The sequence below is a fragment of the Coloeus monedula genome (assembly GCF_965178545.1).
Source record: "Coloeus monedula genome assembly, chromosome: 21".
In the NCBI taxonomy this organism is placed as follows: domain Eukaryota; kingdom Metazoa; phylum Chordata; class Aves; order Passeriformes; family Corvidae; genus Coloeus; species Coloeus monedula.
This window is the reverse complement of record NC_138801.1, coordinates 11013107-11033335: the sequence shown is the minus strand read 5'-3', so window position 1 is coordinate 11033335 and position 20229 is coordinate 11013107. Positions and strand designations below refer to the sequence as shown.

At 47.9% G+C, this 20229-nt stretch overlaps 1 protein-coding gene across 1 annotated transcript; it reads right to left on the bottom strand.

The window, feature by feature from the left end:
- Positions 1 to 708: 708 nt before the first annotated feature.
- On the bottom strand, positions 709 to 18915 carry UAP1L1 (UDP-N-acetylglucosamine pyrophosphorylase 1 like 1). Its single transcript, XM_082295101.1, has 9 exons — positions 18629 to 18915; positions 11573 to 11777; positions 9739 to 9914; positions 8507 to 8679; positions 7510 to 7703; positions 6537 to 6677; positions 4811 to 4996; positions 3998 to 4064; positions 709 to 3092 (listed from the first exon to the last, which is right to left on the bottom strand). Exons 1-9 carry the CDS (start codon positions 18903 to 18905, stop codon positions 3006 to 3008), a joined length of 1506 nt encoding a protein of 501 aa, XP_082151227.1. The 5' UTR covers positions 18906 to 18915; the 3' UTR covers positions 709 to 3005.
- Between the last annotated feature and the right edge of the window lie 1314 nt (positions 18916 to 20229).

Here is a 20229-nt window from a genome sequence, read left to right as displayed (position 1 = left end):
CAGAAGAACAATTTAAGATGCCTAAAGCATGCATTCATTTTTAGCATTAATTTTCCTATCACAAGAAACTACTGATTCATCTAACTTAAAAACACATTTAAATCCCCAGGAGCCTTCACATGGATGTCAAGAGATAAATGGGGGGAAAGAAGTAAAAAAGGAAGATTTGCTTCTGACATTTGCTGGGTTCAGCACTAAGCCCCCAAATGAGGGCAATCCACCATTTGTGAGGTATTACTGACTTTCCCTACTGATTGTGCTATAAATAGAGCCCTGTTTAAGAAGTGCCTGTCATCGGAAAGCAAAGTAAAAGTTGCATTCCAGCAAGTGCTCATTACCTACACACCAGCTGCCAAACTGACTCAGAACCATATTACTCAAATCGACTTGAAATAAAACAACCACCTGCAATTAGACTCCCTTCCCTCAATAACTAAGCTGAAAAGCTTGGGAAAAATATACAGGCATTGCAAACAAGAACACAATATTCTGTTTTCTGATGGAAAAAATAGATCCCACAGTGTCAACCCCCTTCAGGAATCACCCTCTGCTCAGTTCCATATGCCCCTGTAATCTGAACGGTGGGCACTGCAACCTCCAGATGTACCACCAGTGACACCATCCTGCAGCTGTGGTGACAACATTCATAGAGACAAAGATAACAAGTGTGTCTTTCTCACATACAAGAAACACAGACAAACATAGAAATCACAGAAACATCTTTATTGTTAAAAATGCTTAGATGTCCAGAAGTTTCTGGAGTACTACAGGCCTTCCCTTTGTTTCAGGTACTTTTTTTCATTTTATAATGCATACAAAGACTTTGTTACTTATAGGACAGATTTTTTTTGTTAAAGTTCTCTCAAAATTGTTTCTATATTCCAGTTTAAAATGTGAAGAGACATAGAAAATAAAATAATAATAAAAAAAAAACGAGACAAGGCATTCAGCATTCCAATTTAGCTTCTGCTTGAAAACAACCTTGAAAACCATGTCAGCAGCTCTGTTCTGTGTGCATGGAAACTGAAGCATCAAAAGAGAAAGAACTTTATTATTTGCTATATTTGCTTTTATTAGAAAAAGCAAAAGAAATCTTCCTTTATAGCACAGCACAGTGTAAAACAAGCATGTGCTCAAAGTGCTGAGCAATACTCACAAATATACAACACAACTTGTTCTCATATGTAAAACTTGACTGACAGGAATGGAATGTGTCATAGAAACACTGTGCAAAAAGACTACAGAATTGGGTGACAAGGACAAATGCTTCATTAATACTAAAAATGTGAATTACTGGCTGCACATGCCAACTGAGGTAATCAGAACTGTCATTAGCTGGTCTGCATGTTTGAAAGGATCATTACTCAAGTTCATGCAGAAACACTTTACAACCAAAACCTCTGATACTGACATTTAGATGCTTTCCTTGGAAAACTTGAGCATACTTACAAACTGTATTTACTCTCAGAGTAATTTTTATACTTCCCCATTCCCTTCTCTATTATTCTGAATAGAATGTCACATCAGAAACTGTAGAAAGCCATGGAAGTTATTTATGCTTAATGAAAGAGCATAAGCAATTCCTCAGTAGAAGTTGATAGTGTGAAATAACATTTCAGATGAAACATTTTTCTCACTACCTTCCCTAACACCATGTTTAGGAGAAGAGTACAGAACATTTCTGATGCAAAGGCCAGCCACCAGAGAATGCACCTGATGCATCCTCACCAAGGCTGAAACAACTCGGGGATGCTCAGTGCGGGTTCTACATCAGATGGGCTTGAGCTTCCTGGGGCAGTGTCCAAAGACTGAACAGGAAGAATCACTGGTGGGTCGAGGGTCAGGGCTACCCTGGGACCCCTTGGCCAGGGCTGAGTTCACATGCTACATTTGTTCTGACAGTTAGTGTCCTTCATTAGCTGGCACTTATCTTCACATTATGGTTAGTAACGTATCTAAAAGAAAGGCATCTATGGAATTATTTCCTAAGTGAAAGAGTGCTGGAAAATCACCTGGGCAAAAAGTGTAGAAGCAGAGGGTGGTGTTTTACTGTGTACCCTGTTGATGCTGAGAGTAAGTCTTTTTTTTTGTTTTGGTTAAGCATTAAAATCTACCACTGGGATTTTTTTCTCTTACTACTTTCAGGTACCTCAAGAGAGCCTTGTCTGAGGGATTTGGTATATATTAAACAGGAAATGGAAAGGAAAACTGTTATAGTCAGGAAGAGCAGAGGGTTGTAAAATATTCTTTTTTTTTTTTTTTTAATTAAAAAAACCCAAGTCACTACAACTGTAAGGAGCAATCAGTCTAGGCATGGGACCAGCAAGCCCAGATACAAAACTAGTCTGTTCTACTTTGGACTCCAAGCCTCAAGCAGTGCTAAGGCACAGCAACATCCCTACATAGAGCAGACTCTGTATGATCTGCTCAGAGGATGCAATTGCTGAATTGGATCTTCTAATCAGGACATGATTAGGGAAAAAACTAACCGCTGGAGAGAAAACCTCAGTACCCAAAGTCCTTCCATATTTTCAGGATGGGGCCTCAAACTGACTGCAGCTGTGCACACAATTTAGAAACAAAACCAAACCAAAAAAAACAACCACACCAGCACAAAGAAGGTAACCTAACAAGGCACTGAAGAAATTGAATCTTCTTGAATGCAACATGATTTATCAGGCCTTGACTGGCTCTTTTCCAAATTCATATGAAACAGTAAGTAAGAAATACAGGATCTGTTTAGCACCTAGAAAGTGTTAATCCTCACTCACATCCAAGTACACAAAACAGACTGAGGTAAAAGGCGCAGCCTTCAAAGTTACCAAACAGCACTGGGAGCTCACACATCTGTGTGTAATCACAACTGCTGCAAAGATTTGGCATCAATCAGACACTGCAAAGCAATTTTTTTATAATGCACTTCATAGCTGACATTTTAGTACTGTCAGTTCTTATAATGGATCTCACAAACACAGATCTGATTTGAGAGGGAAAGGCTTCCCACTTCAAGAATTTTCCAGCATTTCCACTTTGTTTTCGTCGAGTACAAAGGGAGAAGGGAACTCTTTGTTCTTCATGTACACCTCCAGACCCTGAGAAGGTGTGAGAACAGTATTGTTAGGCTGTAAACGCAGTACTTTTAAGTCCTCAAGGAATGAATGACGAAGGTCAAGGACAGGCAACAGTAACAGTTTCCCCAGTGACAGAAAGTGTTTCTGGGGTTCAACAAGCAGAGGCACTAAGGAACCATAAAATGTGATGTCAGAAACAAGCTTCTTGGGGGGGGGCAGCATGGGAAGGTGTGTCCTTAACTATCATTAGAATAATCCCAGCAAAGTCAACTTCAATTGCCTTGTTTACATTTTGTTCTGACATCGTATTGATTGCAACAAGTTCGCTACCTGCACGTGTTGAGGAATATGCCTGGTGCAGGTAGCTGGCTTGTAAGTTAACACATGTGGAAACCTAGCAAACAGTGTCCACACATGCTCCTGCAATCTACTATTTCTCACCCTCTCCATCCAACACAGGGAAGCTCCTGTTCTCACTGCTAAATGGAAGCAGGTTTCTCAGGATCAATTCTTTTCAGAGGGACAAACTTGAGTAATGGCTTCCCTAAGGCCAACACACATATCACACTTCTCAGTCAGGATTCACTGATTGTGGGAGATGGGCACAAATGAGGACAGAACCCATGGATTTTCTAATTTGAATGTTCTGCACTTCTCATTAAGATCTCAAAGTGCTCATGAGTCTTCATGAAACCGCAGCCTCATCGCAAATCTCATTTTACAGATGGCTAAAACTGAGAGTGAACAAACTGCTGAAGAGTAAACCATAATGGAACCACATTATGGTAACACAGAGCCCAAATCCCTGTTTCCTTATCTTATCATTTTTCAGCAAGTCCAGGCTAAAGAAAACACCTGTGTTTGGAAGGAAATCAGATGTATACCTGCACACTCTTAAAAATGCCTCCATAGATAGTTATTCTCACCTCTCCAAAGTAAGACACTAATGGAGAAATCTCACACACAGCCGGAGGATCTTCAGTTCCTGAGAGACTAATGAAGAGAACACAGGATTAACTTCCTGCCATGCTTAAAAACCAGTGCAACTTCTTCAAAAGATTGTCCAGAATAGGATATCCAGAAGGATAAGACATTTGTTGTAGTCACACATTATGTGAAAACAAAGTGTGAAAATAAAAAGGAATTAGCAGGTCCCAAATGTTACTCAGCAAAACCAAAACACCACTTTTATAGAGATTTTCAAATAAAATGAACAACTTGTGGGTTTATTGAACTATGAGTTGATGAAGTAATGGCCCCATGGAGTAAAAGCAGCTTCCCATTATATGTGATGCAGGAAGTATCTGTACTGGTAATCACTCCAACAGCCAATCCTTAAGCCCACCTGAGAATCCTGTTGGGGCCACAGTCAGAAAAGCTGTCAGGGCCTACAAATTAAAATTCCTTGCATTGCTAAATCCAGAGTGATGGAAAAGGCTGCCCCTGTCTAAAAAGGTGCTATAGGAGGAGCCAACTCATTACCCCAAGAGCAGGGATCTGCCAGAGAGAATGCCCAGAGCCCTGTGTACTAACTACCTGGAGCACCCACAGTCATGAGAGGAGCAGGAGCTGTAATAGACATCAACCTGCATATCCAGAGAGGACCAAAAATCACGCTGAGCCACCCTGTGACTACACGAATGCCTGGTTTTGGAGAACCCAGCATGTGCCACTGGCCAGCTGGCACAGCTGAGCACTTCCAGCAGAGAAGCTGCAGAGAAGGTCACAGAGATTTATACCTGAGTTTTTCTGGTATCCTGCAACCATTTTCATCCACAAATCTGGCCCCAGCCTTGAGAGCCCAGCGGTAATGCTGGGCCAGGAGGGCTTGCCGAGCAGTGGTAGGAGTATCTTTGTCAGCTGTGTCTGCATTTTTTAGCGGTGAGAACTCCTCTTCTCTCAAAACTTCAAATGCCACAAAATTCCTATCAGGAAAGGGAAGAAAACAACGATCATGAAAACCAGAGCTAGTTATCAGCCCTGTTAATGCAACAACAACATTCATGGGGAAAGGCTCATCTATATTTTAGGGAGCAGCACCGTATGCAGCCTGAGGCAGTCAAGCCAAGGGAAGCCCCACTGCCCATCTGAAGAGGAAAGGAGTACCAGGGCTGTAGAATGGAAAAACACAAGAAGCCTTGTCTCTTTGGGAACATAATTACAGCCTTCCATCCCACCAGAGCTGTGCTCAGAGGAGAGAAAAAGAACAAGTTCTGCAGAGATGCCATAGAAACATCTTCAGGCAGTGGGAGGTTCCCAAACAAGACAGGTCAGAGCACAGCAGGACAGAGAGCACAGCATTGCCCAGAGCTTGGACACAGCACGAGCAGTGCACTCACTGCAGAGCACCCCACCATGCCCCAAGAAATGCCCCCTGCATGGGAGTCTGTAGGTAAGGACCAACTAAGGACACCAGTTCCCAGGGACAAACAAGCAACAAGGGAGGCCTCACAGGTGAATGTGAAGTACAGCTGTTTACCAGAAATGGGAATGCAAATTAAGAAGCGCCACAGCAACATCTGTGCATTTCTGCACTTCATGTGTGAAGCACAGCTGCCAAGGTGGTTTTGAGCCATTAAAAAAGCACAAGGAACCACTGCTTGCAAATGAGTCCTGTCACAGCTCAGAACTCAGCAGTGTTCCCATCACCGTGGTTTTGTCTTTATTCGATACTACTTTATTGAAGGCAGATCAGGAAACAGACTGGTTCAAACCTTGAGCTCTCTATTTTAAAGGAAATCACCTAAAAAAAGAAATACTATCCCCAAACAAAGATAATTCAGTTTGCCTGAGGTCTCTCCTTTCCACTTATTTAAGCCTAAAACACAATCTTCACTGCTGAACTTGAGACCTATACATTCTATAAGAACACTTATGCTTAATTGCTAAAATCCCACATTCCCTAGACACAAGCACCCCTGACTACGTATGTCACAGCACTCCCAACTATGTTGTAGAACTTGGAAAGTGAACACTGACAGTTCCCACAGCAACAGTAACTTGGCCCCATGGTGTTTAAGTAAAGAGTTTTCTGAGCACAAAGGGTGCGAGCTGAGCCCTGGCATAACAGCACCCAAAATTGTAACCGGAGCTGCAGTTGCCATGGCAGCCACAATGCTGAAAGACCCAATTTTTGCAAGTCTGAACACTCCAATATAGGCTTCATTGGCTTTGCACTCAATTTCCTTTTATTTTTCCCAGGCTGGCAGAGGCCGGGCCAGCCACCACATGCTCAGCAGGATGACCAGTCTGGGAGCAGGGTTGGCGCAAGCACTGAGTACCCTGTGAGCTCCCCTTACAGCCTGCAGCGTTACTGTTGGATTGGAGCTGGGTATAGATGCAACAACCTTCCTAACAAGCCACCCACAAACCATGTGCTCCCTAGGATGGCTTGTTTCAACCTACAGTCATTCAAACAAACACTGAGAAGGGGAGGAGAAAAGTAAAATGATGTCTGTCACTAACTTAGAGAACTGGAACACATCAAACACAAACTTCTCCAGCTTTATCCCGTTCGGTTTTAGTGGTTTTACCAGATTTCCCTCCTTGTCAATGTAGGGCACCTTCTTTATGGCTACATGATGCTTCAGCTGCGACTCCCATTTCCTGCAGAAGGAGAAGAAACCATTTTATTTAGTTCAAGCTCACTTAGAAAAAAAGCAATACACTTGAGGGAAAGCAGATAGCTCATTACTGCTCTGGGTCAACTCTCAACTGTTGTGGTGGTGTTGCTCCCTCCCAAGTGATCGGGGACACATCCAGGAAACACTTCCCCGAGCAGAGCAGCCTGGCCACAGGCTCTCCCTGTACCACTGGGCCATGACAATCAGAGGAGAGGGAGAACTTTGCATCAAGCTGAAATTGCAGGCAGAGGTTACAAAAAAAGAGGCAACCCAAATTGTTACCTGATTGGGATGAAAATGGAGCAGAGCAGATCCCTCACCCAAGGGTAATTCAAGCTCTTCAGGAAGGCTGTGCAGCTGCTCACTGAATGCCCAGCATCATATCCCCATTCCCCCCAACACCACTGTGCAGAGTCTACCCGCAACTTCACCCTCTCTTGCAAACTCTCTTCTCCCAGGGGTTGGCATGGGTGACATTCCCACTGGAAATCCATGGGGTGAGGCTGCATCACTGACCACACTGCAGCCTGTACAGCTGCTCACCCTTGAAGGCCCAGGAAGATCATGCACTGGTATATCTCAATTGATTTAGTTACAGTGAACCTGGGAACCTCTTCCTTGGGTAGGGCCCGGAGAGCATGCTGGGGCTGTCAGAAAGGGGACACAGGTGTTTGGAACTGTTTGGAAGAGAGAGAAGGCAAAAGGCAACACAGGGTGGGTAACCATAACTGAAATTACAGAGTGGAAACAGGAACACCCACTCTTGGAGGCATTTCTGGGCTGCACAGCTACCTAGAAGGTCTGCTGGGACTTACTGGGCCACTGTTTCCAGGAACTCAACAGTGAAGAAGTGGTTACAGATATTGCCAGCACTGAACATTAGTCCCCCCTCAGGGCGCTGCTGCTGTGCAGTCTCCGGGCTGATCTCGCTGTACTCCACCACCTGGTACACCCCATCAACACAGCACACCACCCCAACAGGCTCCGTGGGGTAGGCCTTCTCCACTACCTGCAGCCACAGGACACAGGTTTATGACAAAGAGGAAGAAAATCCCAGGACTATTCCAACTCCCAAGTACAAACAATCCCACAGCAGTCCTCAGGGCTGTGCAAGGGGCACAGAGCAGTCTGGAAGCACATTTTCCCCAACAATTCAACATAAACCCCAGTACTCAACTGTTAATTGAACAGTTTCTCAGAAGACAAACCAGTTAAAAGCAATCAGCATCCTGGGGGGCAGTTTTCTTATCAAGGACTAGGATCTGGCATTAGAAGAAAGCTGTTTGCAGCTATGAGCCTTCAACTCCCCATTTGCCTGAACAGTGCTAATGACTCAAGTAACATAAATTTCTCTTCAGGCACCTGCTGCTTTAGGTTGACAAAATCCAGGCTGTTTCAGCATTCCCCATCTTCCACAGCAGAGCGTAAGAAATGCCTCCGTTAGACTTAAAGGTGCATTTATAAAATGCAACCCAGTCCAGTATGGCTTCTGGACAGCCCAAGTGCCTTTGTAGAAAGGGCTGGGCATAGAGGGGAAGCAATTCCAGGGTGTAGTTTCCTGTGCAGCTATAGTCCTTGCCCTAACTGAATTTATTTTCCACAATACTCTGGGAAGAACAGAGGACACCCATGGGTAGGGATTTGGAACACAGTGCAGGCAGCAAGCAGCTCTAAATCTGCTCAGAGTGAGCTGCTGATGGGCAAAGGGTTGAACACCCCAGGTCATGTAAGCTCCCCGCAGCCAGCAGCTTCCAAATGTCATCGGACCCAAACTCCCTGTGGGAAACCAGCCCAGTGCTAGCACTGCTTCACCTTTGCACCGCAGTCTGCCCCTTTGGAAATACAGAAACCTATGAAGACTGGATCTGCCATTTTCACGAGGATATTGTCCACACAATATACATGGACATACTGGATTCCACGCTGCTTCATATCATCCAAGATTTTATTATCCATCAAAGCACGGTATAAGCCACCATTGCCATCTATAATGCAAGAGAAAAGAGAAAGTTTTGGCTTATTAGTGACTTTGGGGTGGGTTTTTTTGTGTCTAACAGAGCAAAACCAGAAAGTACCAAACAAGCTTTCTTGAACAGAAGAGCAGGGAATGTTTTCTAGTCAAGAGGCAGTGCTACCAGATTTTATTTCCAGTTCTGCCACACAGTTCAGGGGAGTATGTTCCTCTCTTCACCCCAGCTCTCTCACTTGCAGAATGGGACCGTGGGGACCAGCCTCACTGAGCAGCATTATGAGACTTTATGAAGATCCTCAGAGTGAGATCCTCAGAGGGAGAATACTAAAGGGCAAATCTATGCAGAGGGTGGGAAAAGTCTTTTACATTTCTCCTCCAGTGCAGGGCAAAAGCTTGTTTCTTCTCTTTCTTGGAGAAAGACTAAAATAAATCTTATTCTCTGTTTATCTTCCCCCCACAACTTCTCAATGCCTTTTTAAAGGCTTGAACTGCAGCTGCACAAAAGACACCTGCATGTTTATCACAGATCACCCATTTACAGTTCCTTCTTGGATGCCCTTATCAGCTCAGGAGAACCACTCTGCAGGTGCAACACAGTCCTAACAGGGCTGCCGTCACCAAGTCTCTTACCATGTCTAGGTTAAGAGAACATTACAAGGTGAGACATTGCTGTCATTTTGAAAAGAGTTAATCTTCTTGCTGCTCTTTTATCCATTTCCAGCTATCAGCCTTGAGCTCCTGACCTTCACCACGGGAGGCAGCACTCCAGAGACCTCATAGAGAGCTCTGCTGATGCACCTTTTTCCTACCCTGCAGCCACAGCACTCCTAATCCTACCAATACTCCCAGACTTGGATAAAAAACACGTGCTGTGGTCAAATCTCCAGCAAGAACTAAACAGAGCTATGCTCCTGATTACCAGCCTGAAACATTAGCAGCAGCTTTCCACATTAACTGGAAGCATGAACCCTGACCTCCAAAGCCTGCTCTGTGTGCCCGGCTCGCTGATGGCCCATAGCAACTATCAACACACATGACGGTACTACAGTATGGAAGAGCAAACAGCAGGTACCTGGAGCCATGGCAATTTTCCCCTTCTCCTCCAAGATGGCCTTCCCATCAAAGGTGACAGCAGGCAGCATCCTCTGTTCAAACATGATGACGTTGGATCTATCCAAGTTGAAGTAGTTGTGTTGTACAAAAAACTCTTCTGTCGGCCCCAGTGTGAACTCACTTGTCATGATGTACCTGGGCAGGAATAGGGGCTGGGCAATGAGAAAGAACAACACAAGCAAAAGGCAAAACTTCAAACTGAGCACAAAAGAGAGGAATCCCAGGAGTGTGAAATGAGAGACACAGCAGCATCCTGTGGTGAGCAACTGCACACGAGAGCTCACCTCCAGAACTCATCTCCAGAACAGAAAGGCTGCAGGGGGTCCTGTGACCATATCAGGGTATGATCTGATAGGATATGCCAGGACAGAGGCAGAGCCTTGCCCTAAATGTGAACAACATTTGGGTATCTGGATGAGCTGGAAAACAAGACAAAGGGCAGAAAACAGCTTCATTCACTCTAGATTCAAACTGATGTTAAGTGTCTAAAGAAACCCTGACCAGCTCACTCCGCCAGCACCTCTTCAGTGCCAAGGCAAACAGCAGTATTCTCATATGTTGGCTGCATGGTTTGTTTTTGTCTTAGGTTTTTCTATTTCCTCCTTTCCTTTCAGCTCCACATTGCTTCTGTCTCTTCCTCCATTATACTCATTCACTACTGTCTAAAAGCCACCTTCATCATCTACCTGTCAAGGTCTTCAACAACTATCAGCACAGAATACAGGGTCCTCTGTCAGCATGACAGAGGAAACAACGCCTGGCACAGGAGAGCCTGGACCTCAATCCCCCATCCCCAGTTTACATCTCTGCAGCACAGCATAGCCTGGGCCCAGGTGTATTGGAGCAGCAAACTGCTTCAACTGCCTCCTCAGCTGTGGGAGGGGAACTGGAAACAGATGTGGCATCTTGCAAATAATTCATCCTGGCTTCCAGGAGCACCAGGGATGATGTATTTGCAATTCAGGTCCTGTATACAAGGCTTCAGGAAGAAGGACAATATGGACTCACCTTCCGTAAGGAAATAATATATCAATAGACTTTGACTTCCAATTCGTAAAACAATGTGGCAACCTGAAGCCCTCAGACACCTGCTCTTTCACTGTGGAAACCTTGCCTCAGACCACACACTGATACCATAAGGGTATTTCTTCATAATCTTCACGGTCTAACAAAGAACATTTAGCAGAAAACATTTCCAGACACATCTGCAGTGCCTTCCTCTCACCCACCACATCCCATAGGGAATTCACATTTTGCACTTTGCCCAGAGCTCATCTCTTTTGAAAGCCAGGAGCAGCCAGCAGAACTGGCAGCTGTAAACAGTGACAGCAGGAGGTGGCCTGAACACAAAGCAAGAGGTTTTTTGCTGTGGCAGAGATTATGGACAAGGGTGGGAAGAGTGGCTTGGAAGGCGAGCTCTAGGTTGTCCTCCATGCAGGAACCTGAGAAAGCAGAAATGGATGAAATTTCTTGTAAAGCATCTGAAACCATCATTGAAAGGTGCTGTTGACAGTGTTGTCAGTAACTGCTTGGAAAGCCAGCAAGGTACAGCAGTTAGGGTTGGGTCAGTGATGCAAAGGCAGCACTCAATCCCTCAGGTCTGCAGACATGGACCTGCCACCTCCCATCCCTCTGCACCCTCCTCCAGCCACTGGCATCGCAAATCCCACCAACAAAAGGCTCCCCCCAACCTGTCTCTGTACAGCACCCAGCTCAGTGCTTCTTGAAGACAACATGGGCAAGACTGGAATGCAAAAAGCCCTGCACTGCAGATCTGGCTCTGCGTCACCTACCAGGGAATGGCACACTTGCAGTGGTGTCTCTTGCCAGCAAGCTGCTCCACTTTGCGGATTCTTTCTGCTTGGATCTGATACAAGTTCTTGCCACTGGGCAACCCCACATTGTACATGCCCTTGGGATAGCTGACTCCCAGGCGGGTTCCTTGTCCTCCAGCCAGGAGCAGCACTGCCACCTTGTTCTGTGAGATCTGATGTAAACCTGAACAGGAAAAGAAGCCCAAGGGAACATAAGAACCTCCAAAGCAATCAACACCCCATGTTCTTCTCCTGAGCCTTTCTGCAGAGCTCAGGCAACAGCCAGAAGCTGCCAGTTCAATGCTGGCAGCTCAGAGAGAAATATGCCACTGCACACACAGGAGAAAATTCATTTCACCTCCTGGATGCAGCGGTTTCCTCATCTAAAGCAACAACTGGTGTGAAAACAGACAATAGCCATGAGCTGCAGCCTAGGAGATTCAAACTGGACATTAGGATACAAAGTCTTTACTAGGGAGGTAGTGCAGCACTGGAAAAGACATCCAGAGAGGGGGGAGATGTCCCCTAAGGTTTTCAAGGCTTACTTTGGTAAAGCTGTAGCTGCTCTGGCCTCAGGCTGTGTACAGTTCTGGTCCAAATGGGGGTTGGACTAGAGACCTCCAGAAGTCCCTTATCATTTCTACATCCCAAAGAAGCCAAGTCTCATTATCTTGAGTAAAGCATGAGCATTTCTGGAATCTGCCTTAAACAATTATCTGGACCTGTGCTCCAGTTTCAATAGAAGCTGAACAGAGCTGCAGTCAGGGCTAGTAACACAGCCAAGCCTGCAGGAGCTGCAACTTCCACAATCTAATTAAAACCAGCTTCAGTGCTCCTGACAAATCAGGGAAGTCCAGAATCTGGGGAAGAACCAGACACTCAGCTCACTCTCGGACTTTGGTCCCTGTCTTCTCCGAAGCCAGCATCACAATAATGACTGACAACTGTGAGAAAGATTTTTCATTAGGGAATACTTTGTGTTTCTCTGGGAATGCAAGGAGCACTGCCCATGTCAGAAGCCACATCTCTGCTGCAGTAGCTATCAGGGCCTTCTGCCACTGCACAGCACTGAACTGCCACCACTCCTGCAGCCAAGGACAGCCTGTGGAGCACCCCAGCCTTCAGCAAACACCCCACATAAACCATAGCTGGGGCTACAACACTCTTGATTTGGATTGAAAGATATGGGGACCAAAGAAATTGAATTAGAAGAAAAACAGGATTGGGTTTATGTTAATCTTTAAATAATTGGCTGTTTAAATGAACAATAGAGCAAAAATACCAACTGCTGTTTTAACAACCCGGCTCGATTTTAATTCTGTTCAGAACTGCAGCTTTCAGCAATTTTTTCAGCAAAGACTTATGTCATCCATGACATTGCAGTAACACGACTCCCCTTCCCAGGGTTACAAGTTTCAGTCTCACCACAGCAGTAACACAAATCTTTCCCTCTAAACACACCCCCTTCCAAAAAGGCTGGTGGCATCCAGGCACACAGGGAGGTGGTTCCACAGCCATGGTTCTGCTGCAGAGCAGCCTCTGGGGTCACAGGGCCACAGAAGTGGGAGCTGGAAGCAACCTCTGGAGATCTTCAATCCTCCAAGTGGGATTAGGGGAGCTCCCTAAGGAGAAACCTGTGGGTGGAAATCTTGGGATTTCAAAGTTTCAGGAGTCCTTGGATAGCAGGGGAAGCTTGAATAGGTTTAGATTTCTAATGTAAAAGACATGGAGCATCTGGGTGAGCTGCATGGTGATGCAAATAAGACAACCAGCATTTCACAACCAGCATTTCACAACAAACCACAAGCAATAAACGGCTCCTTTGTGCCTCCACTGAGCTGCCCATGAGACTCAAAGTACAGAGCAGAGGGTCTCAGGCTCTCAGGCTCTCAGTGGTCCCATCACATGGGTTTTCCTGCGTGCTCAGCTGTTTGCCAGTGCAAGGCACCACTGCAGGAGAAGGGAAAGAGCTGAGTGGAGGGGCACCAGAGCATGGCCCCAGACCTCCTCGTGCCCTGGCTTGGGTGGTGTTGTTTCCCTACTGGGATCCAGCACAGAAAGAATTTATGGAGGGGGAAAAACAATCCTAAAAAAGTTGCCCTGTGGGACACTTCCAAACTGTTCTGCCCCATCCCTAGAAATGTTCAAGGCCAGGTTGGACAAGGCCCTGAGCAATCTCATCTAGTGGGTGGCATCCACACCCATGTCTTTAAAGTCCCTTCCAACCCAAAGCATTCTATGATTCTATGAAATGGGCAATTAAAACATTTTAAAAATATATTTTTCTTTAAAATTATCTAGAACTGAAACTGCTTGAGCTAAGGTATTTCACATCAATTTATACCAAAGCTACTTGAGGTCTGAGCTCAGCATTTGCTGGTTTCAGTTGCTGCAGCATGGGGGGTTCTTGCTTTGGGGTGCAATTGAGATTCACCCACCAGCGGTACAAGTTGGGCACTTGCCCCGCTGCATCTCCCCCCTGCACTGCCAGGCTCACACCAACACACACACTCGGGTTCTGATGCAACAGACCACATCCCACAGACCCCAAATTAGAGGTTTCTACAGAGCAGCAGATTGTGACCAAGGGGATCATTCACCTGACACTCTGGAGTGAACACTGAGAAAGTCAAGGAGGCCCCCACTTTGTCCCACAGCAGCAAGGAGCTACAATTCTCAGCCACAGCTCACAGGTGCCACAGCTGGCATCACTCCACTGAAATGCAGATGCCCCAGCGGAGATAGCAGTTCTCAGAAGTTTTCCATGCAGTGACAAGGGGATGGGATCTGCCCAAGGGGGATTTGGCATCTCACACCCATCTCCTGGAGGAGCCTCTCACTGCAGGGACTGAAACCTCAACCTCATTGGGATAAACCCAAGCTCAAAGCAATATCACTGATAACATCAAGGATGTCACTTTTTCCACAATCCAGCAGACTGACAGGGCCATATTCCAGGAGAGCTCACCATGGTGCACATGAACAACCCAGAAAGGGGAATGCTTCCCATCATTTATGGCATTCTCAGTATTTATGGTACAACCCTACAACCCAGACAGTTTTTCCAAGTTCTGATCTTAGGTCACCAAACAAACAACTCCAAAAATCTGAGTAAGTAGCTCTGCTCTGACTTCCCAGCTGTAAAATTACCAATATTCACAACTAAAGTTCATAAGAACTGACTCATCTGGCTGCAATGGAAAGATCTATCCCCTTAAAAAAAATCCACCTTATTTTGTGCAGCATGTGAAATACAAACAGCTCAACTAAACCGAAAAAGTGTTGGCTGCTGAGATACCCACAAATGCTGCAGCCAGTCCTACTCTGCATAAAAAGTAAAATAACAAAAATAGATTTTGTAGGAGGAACAGACTGGTCTTGCAAGAATTCTCTTACTGAACAGCAGTCAGCAAGAGAAGAGTCCAAACTTTTCAACTCTGCAGAGCAGTCAGATAACCAGAATGGCTCATCAAACTCTGATGAAATGGGTACACCTCAGCCCATGGCCATGACTTAGATTTCATTAATAGAACACTGACAGAATGTAAAAGTGCTTGTATGTGTGTTTGATTTATACCATCATCCCTAGGGCTGCCTGGAAAATGTGATTGTTAAATGTCGGCATTTAAGATCTGAAAGCAAATCTAACCAGGCAGTTTCGTTGTCTGAGAGACAGTAATAGTAGTATTAGTTTTTTAACTATTAAAAAATATCTCAGGTGTTCCCAAGACAAGTTTTGAGTTGTCTGTTTTGAGGTTCTTTTATCCATCATTTTTTATCATAGAAAAAGGGGGAGGGGAAAGGAGGAGACATCATTTCAGCTGTTCAGTCTTTGGAGGATGCAATGCAGGTGGCAGCTGTGGAGAGCTCAGACACCCACGGACAGAGCACAGAGCAGCTCAGCTCAGGGTGACAGTGACCCCACAGCCACAGGCTGTACCAGCCATGCAGACTCAGGGATGCTGGGCAGCAGGTTGGGACAGCTCATCTGCTCCCACCCTGCTCAACACCAGCAGCAGCTCACGGCAAACACAGGCCTTCCAGAGCTGCATCCCCTCAGGGACCCACGATCCCGCGAAGCCTGTGCCCACAACATGGGTTCCACTAGGAAATGCCATGCAGGGATGCTGCTGGTGACAAGGCCACGTCTGCAGGGACACACAGCAATGCCTGAGGTCAGCAGAACAAAGCCTTTGCTCCCAACTGCCCTCCTTAAACCAAATCATAAAAACAAATCAAAGGAAACAGAACATCTGTGTGTACCCCTTCTGGTAGAAATTCAGGCTGCCTGTAGGGCTGAGGTGGCCTGGAGCCATCAGACTTTAGGGCCAGGTGATTTGGGCACAGTGGCAGGATCCCAAACACACCAGACCTGGGCTGCTGCAGGCAGTGCTGGCAACCAGCAAGGCCAGCCCACACAGGCAGCCTAGCCTTCCCTTCCTTTCCGTGCTGCAGCCAGTGGCACAAGGCAGACACACCAGCTCCTCACTCACCAGGCTGGCTGGGGAACAAGCGACCCAGCTTGATAAAGCTGTTAGTTTAACAGCGGCCCTGACCCAACCCCATTTGCCTCTAGGGCTCAAAGGTCCCTTCCTCTTCACTGTGACATCCTCAAACAGCCCTGCCAAGATGGACTTGGGGGTGTGTGTGGATGACAACCTCAACATGCCCTGACCAAGTCCACTGGCACACAGAAAGCCCCTGTGCCCTGGGCTGATCTCACAAGGGGCAGCAGGTGAGGAGGAAATTCTCTGCCCTTCCAGGTGAAACCCCACCTGCAGTGCTGCCTTCAGCTCTGAGGTTGTCAGCACAAGAAGGACATGGAGTTGCTGGAGTGGATCCAGAGGAGGCCATGGAGATGCTCCAAGGGCTGGAGCCCCTCTGCTCTGACGCCAGGCTGGGAGAGCTGGGGGCATTCACCTGGAGAAGAGAAGGCTCCAGAGAGACCTTAGAGCCCCTTCCAGTGCCTAAAGGGCCTAAAGGAGAGCTGGAGAGGGACTTTGGACAATGGCCTGGAATGACAGAAAAAGGGGGAATGGCTTCACAATGACAGAGGCCATGGTTAGATGAGATATGATAGATGTTAGATAGATGAGAAATGCTTCCCTGAGAGGGTGGTGAGGCCCTGGCACAGGTTGCCCAGAGAAGCTGTGGCTGCCCCATCTCTGGAAGTGTTCAAGAACAGGTTAGACAGGGCTTGGAGCAACCTGGTCTAGTGGAAGGTGTCCCTGCCCATGGCAGGGTGTTGGAATGAGATGGTTTTTAAGGTCCCTTCCAACCTAAACCATTCTGGGATTCTATGATTCACTGTACCAGCTTATGTTCCCTCCATCACCACTCAGCCCCATCAGTGCAGTCTGACACAGCAGAAAAGCTCCTCTGCCCTGTGACCCCGATGCTTCTATTTCTTTTTCTGCTTGGAAAATTTGACTCCCCTGCCCACACATCCTCACCTCTTTACTGGCAAGGTTGGGTCAAAGCTGTGCAGCCAACTTGTCAAAATTTAGGCAAGTATCTCTACCAACCATAGGTGGGTTTTCCTGGCTTTTTTTTTTATATTAGAATTATTTTTTAACAGGGCTATTATATTTTATAAAGAAAGATCCAAGACACATGCAAGCCCTTACAAATAAATAGGACTGTACACTTAGAAAAAAGCACAGGACATCCATGTAAGATTTACATGCTGTGGGAAGAGCACATCCAGCCACCATCTCTCCCATTACCCCTACCTTTCACACACCCGCATCTACCAGGCTCCAAAAACCAGGGATTATGGACTTTCCTGGGCTTCCTTCATCCACTTTTCTCCCAGATCCCATCAGCCTTCTGCCACACATGACACAGCATGGATGGGGATCAGCACCTGAAACCGGCCTTTGCATCTGTTGGTGGGCTGGGAGCTCATCCTCCCACAAAGGCAGCTACCCAGTTCAGCAGCAATGAAACTCCCCCTGCTCCCACCCTCCCCAGGGACTCATAGAGTCATAGAATGGTTTGGCTTGTAAGGGACCTTAAAGACCATCTCCTTCCACCCCTGCCATGGGCAGGGATACATTCCACTAGACCAGTGCTCCAAGCCCTGTCCAATCTGGCCCTGAACACTTCCAGGGATGAGGCAGCCACAGCTTCTCTGGGCAGCCTGTGCCAGGGCCTCACCACCCTCACAGGGAACAATTTCTTCCGCATTATCTCATCTAACCCTGCCCTCTGGCAGTGGGAAGCCATTCCCCCTTGTTCTATCACTCCAGGCCCTTGTCCAAAGTCCCTTTCCAGCTCTCTTGGAGCCCCTTTAAATCCTTTAGTATTACATATTTTTCATGACAGATACTGAAAACCATTTTGACAGAATACCCCTATGCCCTCTAAACAGTATTGTCAGTGTCACGTCCATATGTTTGTTGAACACTTCCAGGGATGGTAACTCCACAACTGCCCTGGCAACCTGTGCCAATGCCTCACCACCCTGTGCCAATGCCTGACCACCCTTTCAGTGAAGAAATTTTCTCCAATACTCAAACTGAATCTCCTCTGACACAACTTGAGGATCTTTCCTCCTGTCCCATCGATTGTTATGTGGGAGGAAAGACTGAGACCCACCTGGCTATCACCGCCTGTCATGGAGCTGTAGAGATCTGATCCTACCGGGCACGGCCGCGGGGCCTCTGCTGCTGCATTTCATAACGCAGAGTGAAAACTCGGTGTCTCACCCATGTTCCCCGGGTCGAGGACACCGGCTGCCGGCGCTCGGGCCGGGTGTGGCCGTGACCCCGCCCTCTCCCTCCTCGTCCGACCCGCCGTCCCTGCGGCTCCCACCCGCCGGCCGCCGGCCTCGGGAGCACGCGGTGCCGGGGCCGGACCACCCGGTGCCCCGCGGTGCCACCGCAAGAGGCGGCTCCTGCCCCGGGGCCCCGCCGGGCGCAGCCCCGCTCCCACACCGCTGGGGCTCGGCGGAACGCGGCTGCCCCCGAACCCCCGCGCTGGACCCCGGCAGCCCCGGGACAGAAGAGACAGGCGGCCTCGCGGCCCGCTCACCTTCCGCTTCCCAGTGCTGCAGCGCGGCGGGGCCGCTGCGGCGGGCGCTGCCCAGCAGCTCGGCGGGGAGCGGCTCCATCCGGCCGTCCAGGCGCTCGGGCGGGCCGCGCTGGCGGGCCCCGGCCGCCGCCGCCAGCCGGCAGTGCTCGCCCAGCCCCGGCGGCAGCGCCGCCAGCAGCGCTCCGCGCTGCGCTGTGTCCAGCTCGGCCCAGAACCGCAGCAGATGGCCCTGTCCGCACCGCTCCAGCCGAGCCCGCACCTCCTCGGGCGGGTCCATGGCGTGGGAAGCCCAGTCTGAGCGGCACTGGACGCGGCGGGACCGGGCCGGGCCGTGCCAGAGACGCTGTCCCGCCCCCCCGAACCCCTCCCCGCCGCCCGCGGATCACGAGGTTCCCGGAGCCGCCTCCCGGCTCGCCCCAGCCGCGGTCCCGCAGGGATTGCGGGTAGCGCGTGAACTGAGAAGTCAAGAACAGGAGGACACTATAAATCAAACTAAAATGCCAAATAACAACTTTGTTTGAACTTTGTGCTCATGAGCATAGTAAAATCCTCGCCCACAGGCTGTGATTGCCCCTTACAGTAGCCATCCTGCCTGCAGTCAGAGCCCAGCTGGGTAGGAGAACATGAGAAGACAGACAGCAGCTCAGACACAGCCACGTCCCTGCATGTGACTGGAGTCGGGGAAGCGAGACCTCATCCAGATGTGACCATCAGATCAGGAAGAATCCCTGAGAGTTGTCAAAGCTTCAGTTTCACATTCTGTTTCTTATTTTATGTGACTTGACACAGCTTCTGCTCCTAAGAGCCTTGGGGTTTTGAAACCTCCTTGCTCTGCTCCCCTTTACATGAAATCTCTCCCTGCTGTGGTGGCATCCCCTGTCTGCCCAGTGTGCAAATGAGTGCAGGTCCTTCCACACAAGTGGTGCCTACATAACCACCAACCCTTATCCATCCGGAAAGGCCAGCAGAGAGGCAGGGGTAGGCCAGATCTGAATGGCAACTGGTGTTTCCCAGTAGCTTGAAGGAAGGAGAGCTGAATAACTGCACTGTTTATATAAAAACAGACATCTCTGTTTGTCAGAAGAGTCTGGGCTGGCCCCAAGATAAACTGTATAGTGAGAGAAAATAAACCCTCCCCTAAAAAAACACAAACCCCCCAAAAGTCTTTTCCAAGAATATCCAAAATCTCCCTAACTTCATCCACTGGGCCACCCTGAGGATGGAAATGTCAGTGTGTCTCAAAGCAGCTTGTCGAGGGCAGTTTGGTACAGAAAACGCAGCAAGAGCAGAGCTGCCATCAGCAGTTTTGTCCCAACTCCCTGTGCTGGAGCAGGAAGCTCCACATGGACAGCAGCGAGAGTATTTCAGCTGAACTTGCAGATACAGTAAACACCAGGAGCTGTGTCTGGTATCTCTGGTTCACTTTCCTGGTGGGATAGACTGGCTAGGCAGGGAGATTGGACAAAAGACATTAAGGTCGTTCTGATTTCCCCCTGTTATTCCTGTTCCGCAAGGTCAGAGATGGGGGAGGAACCTAGAGGAAACCCCCTTTTTTTGTAGATCAAGCCTTTGCAGAGCATAATAGCCCACGTGCTGATGCT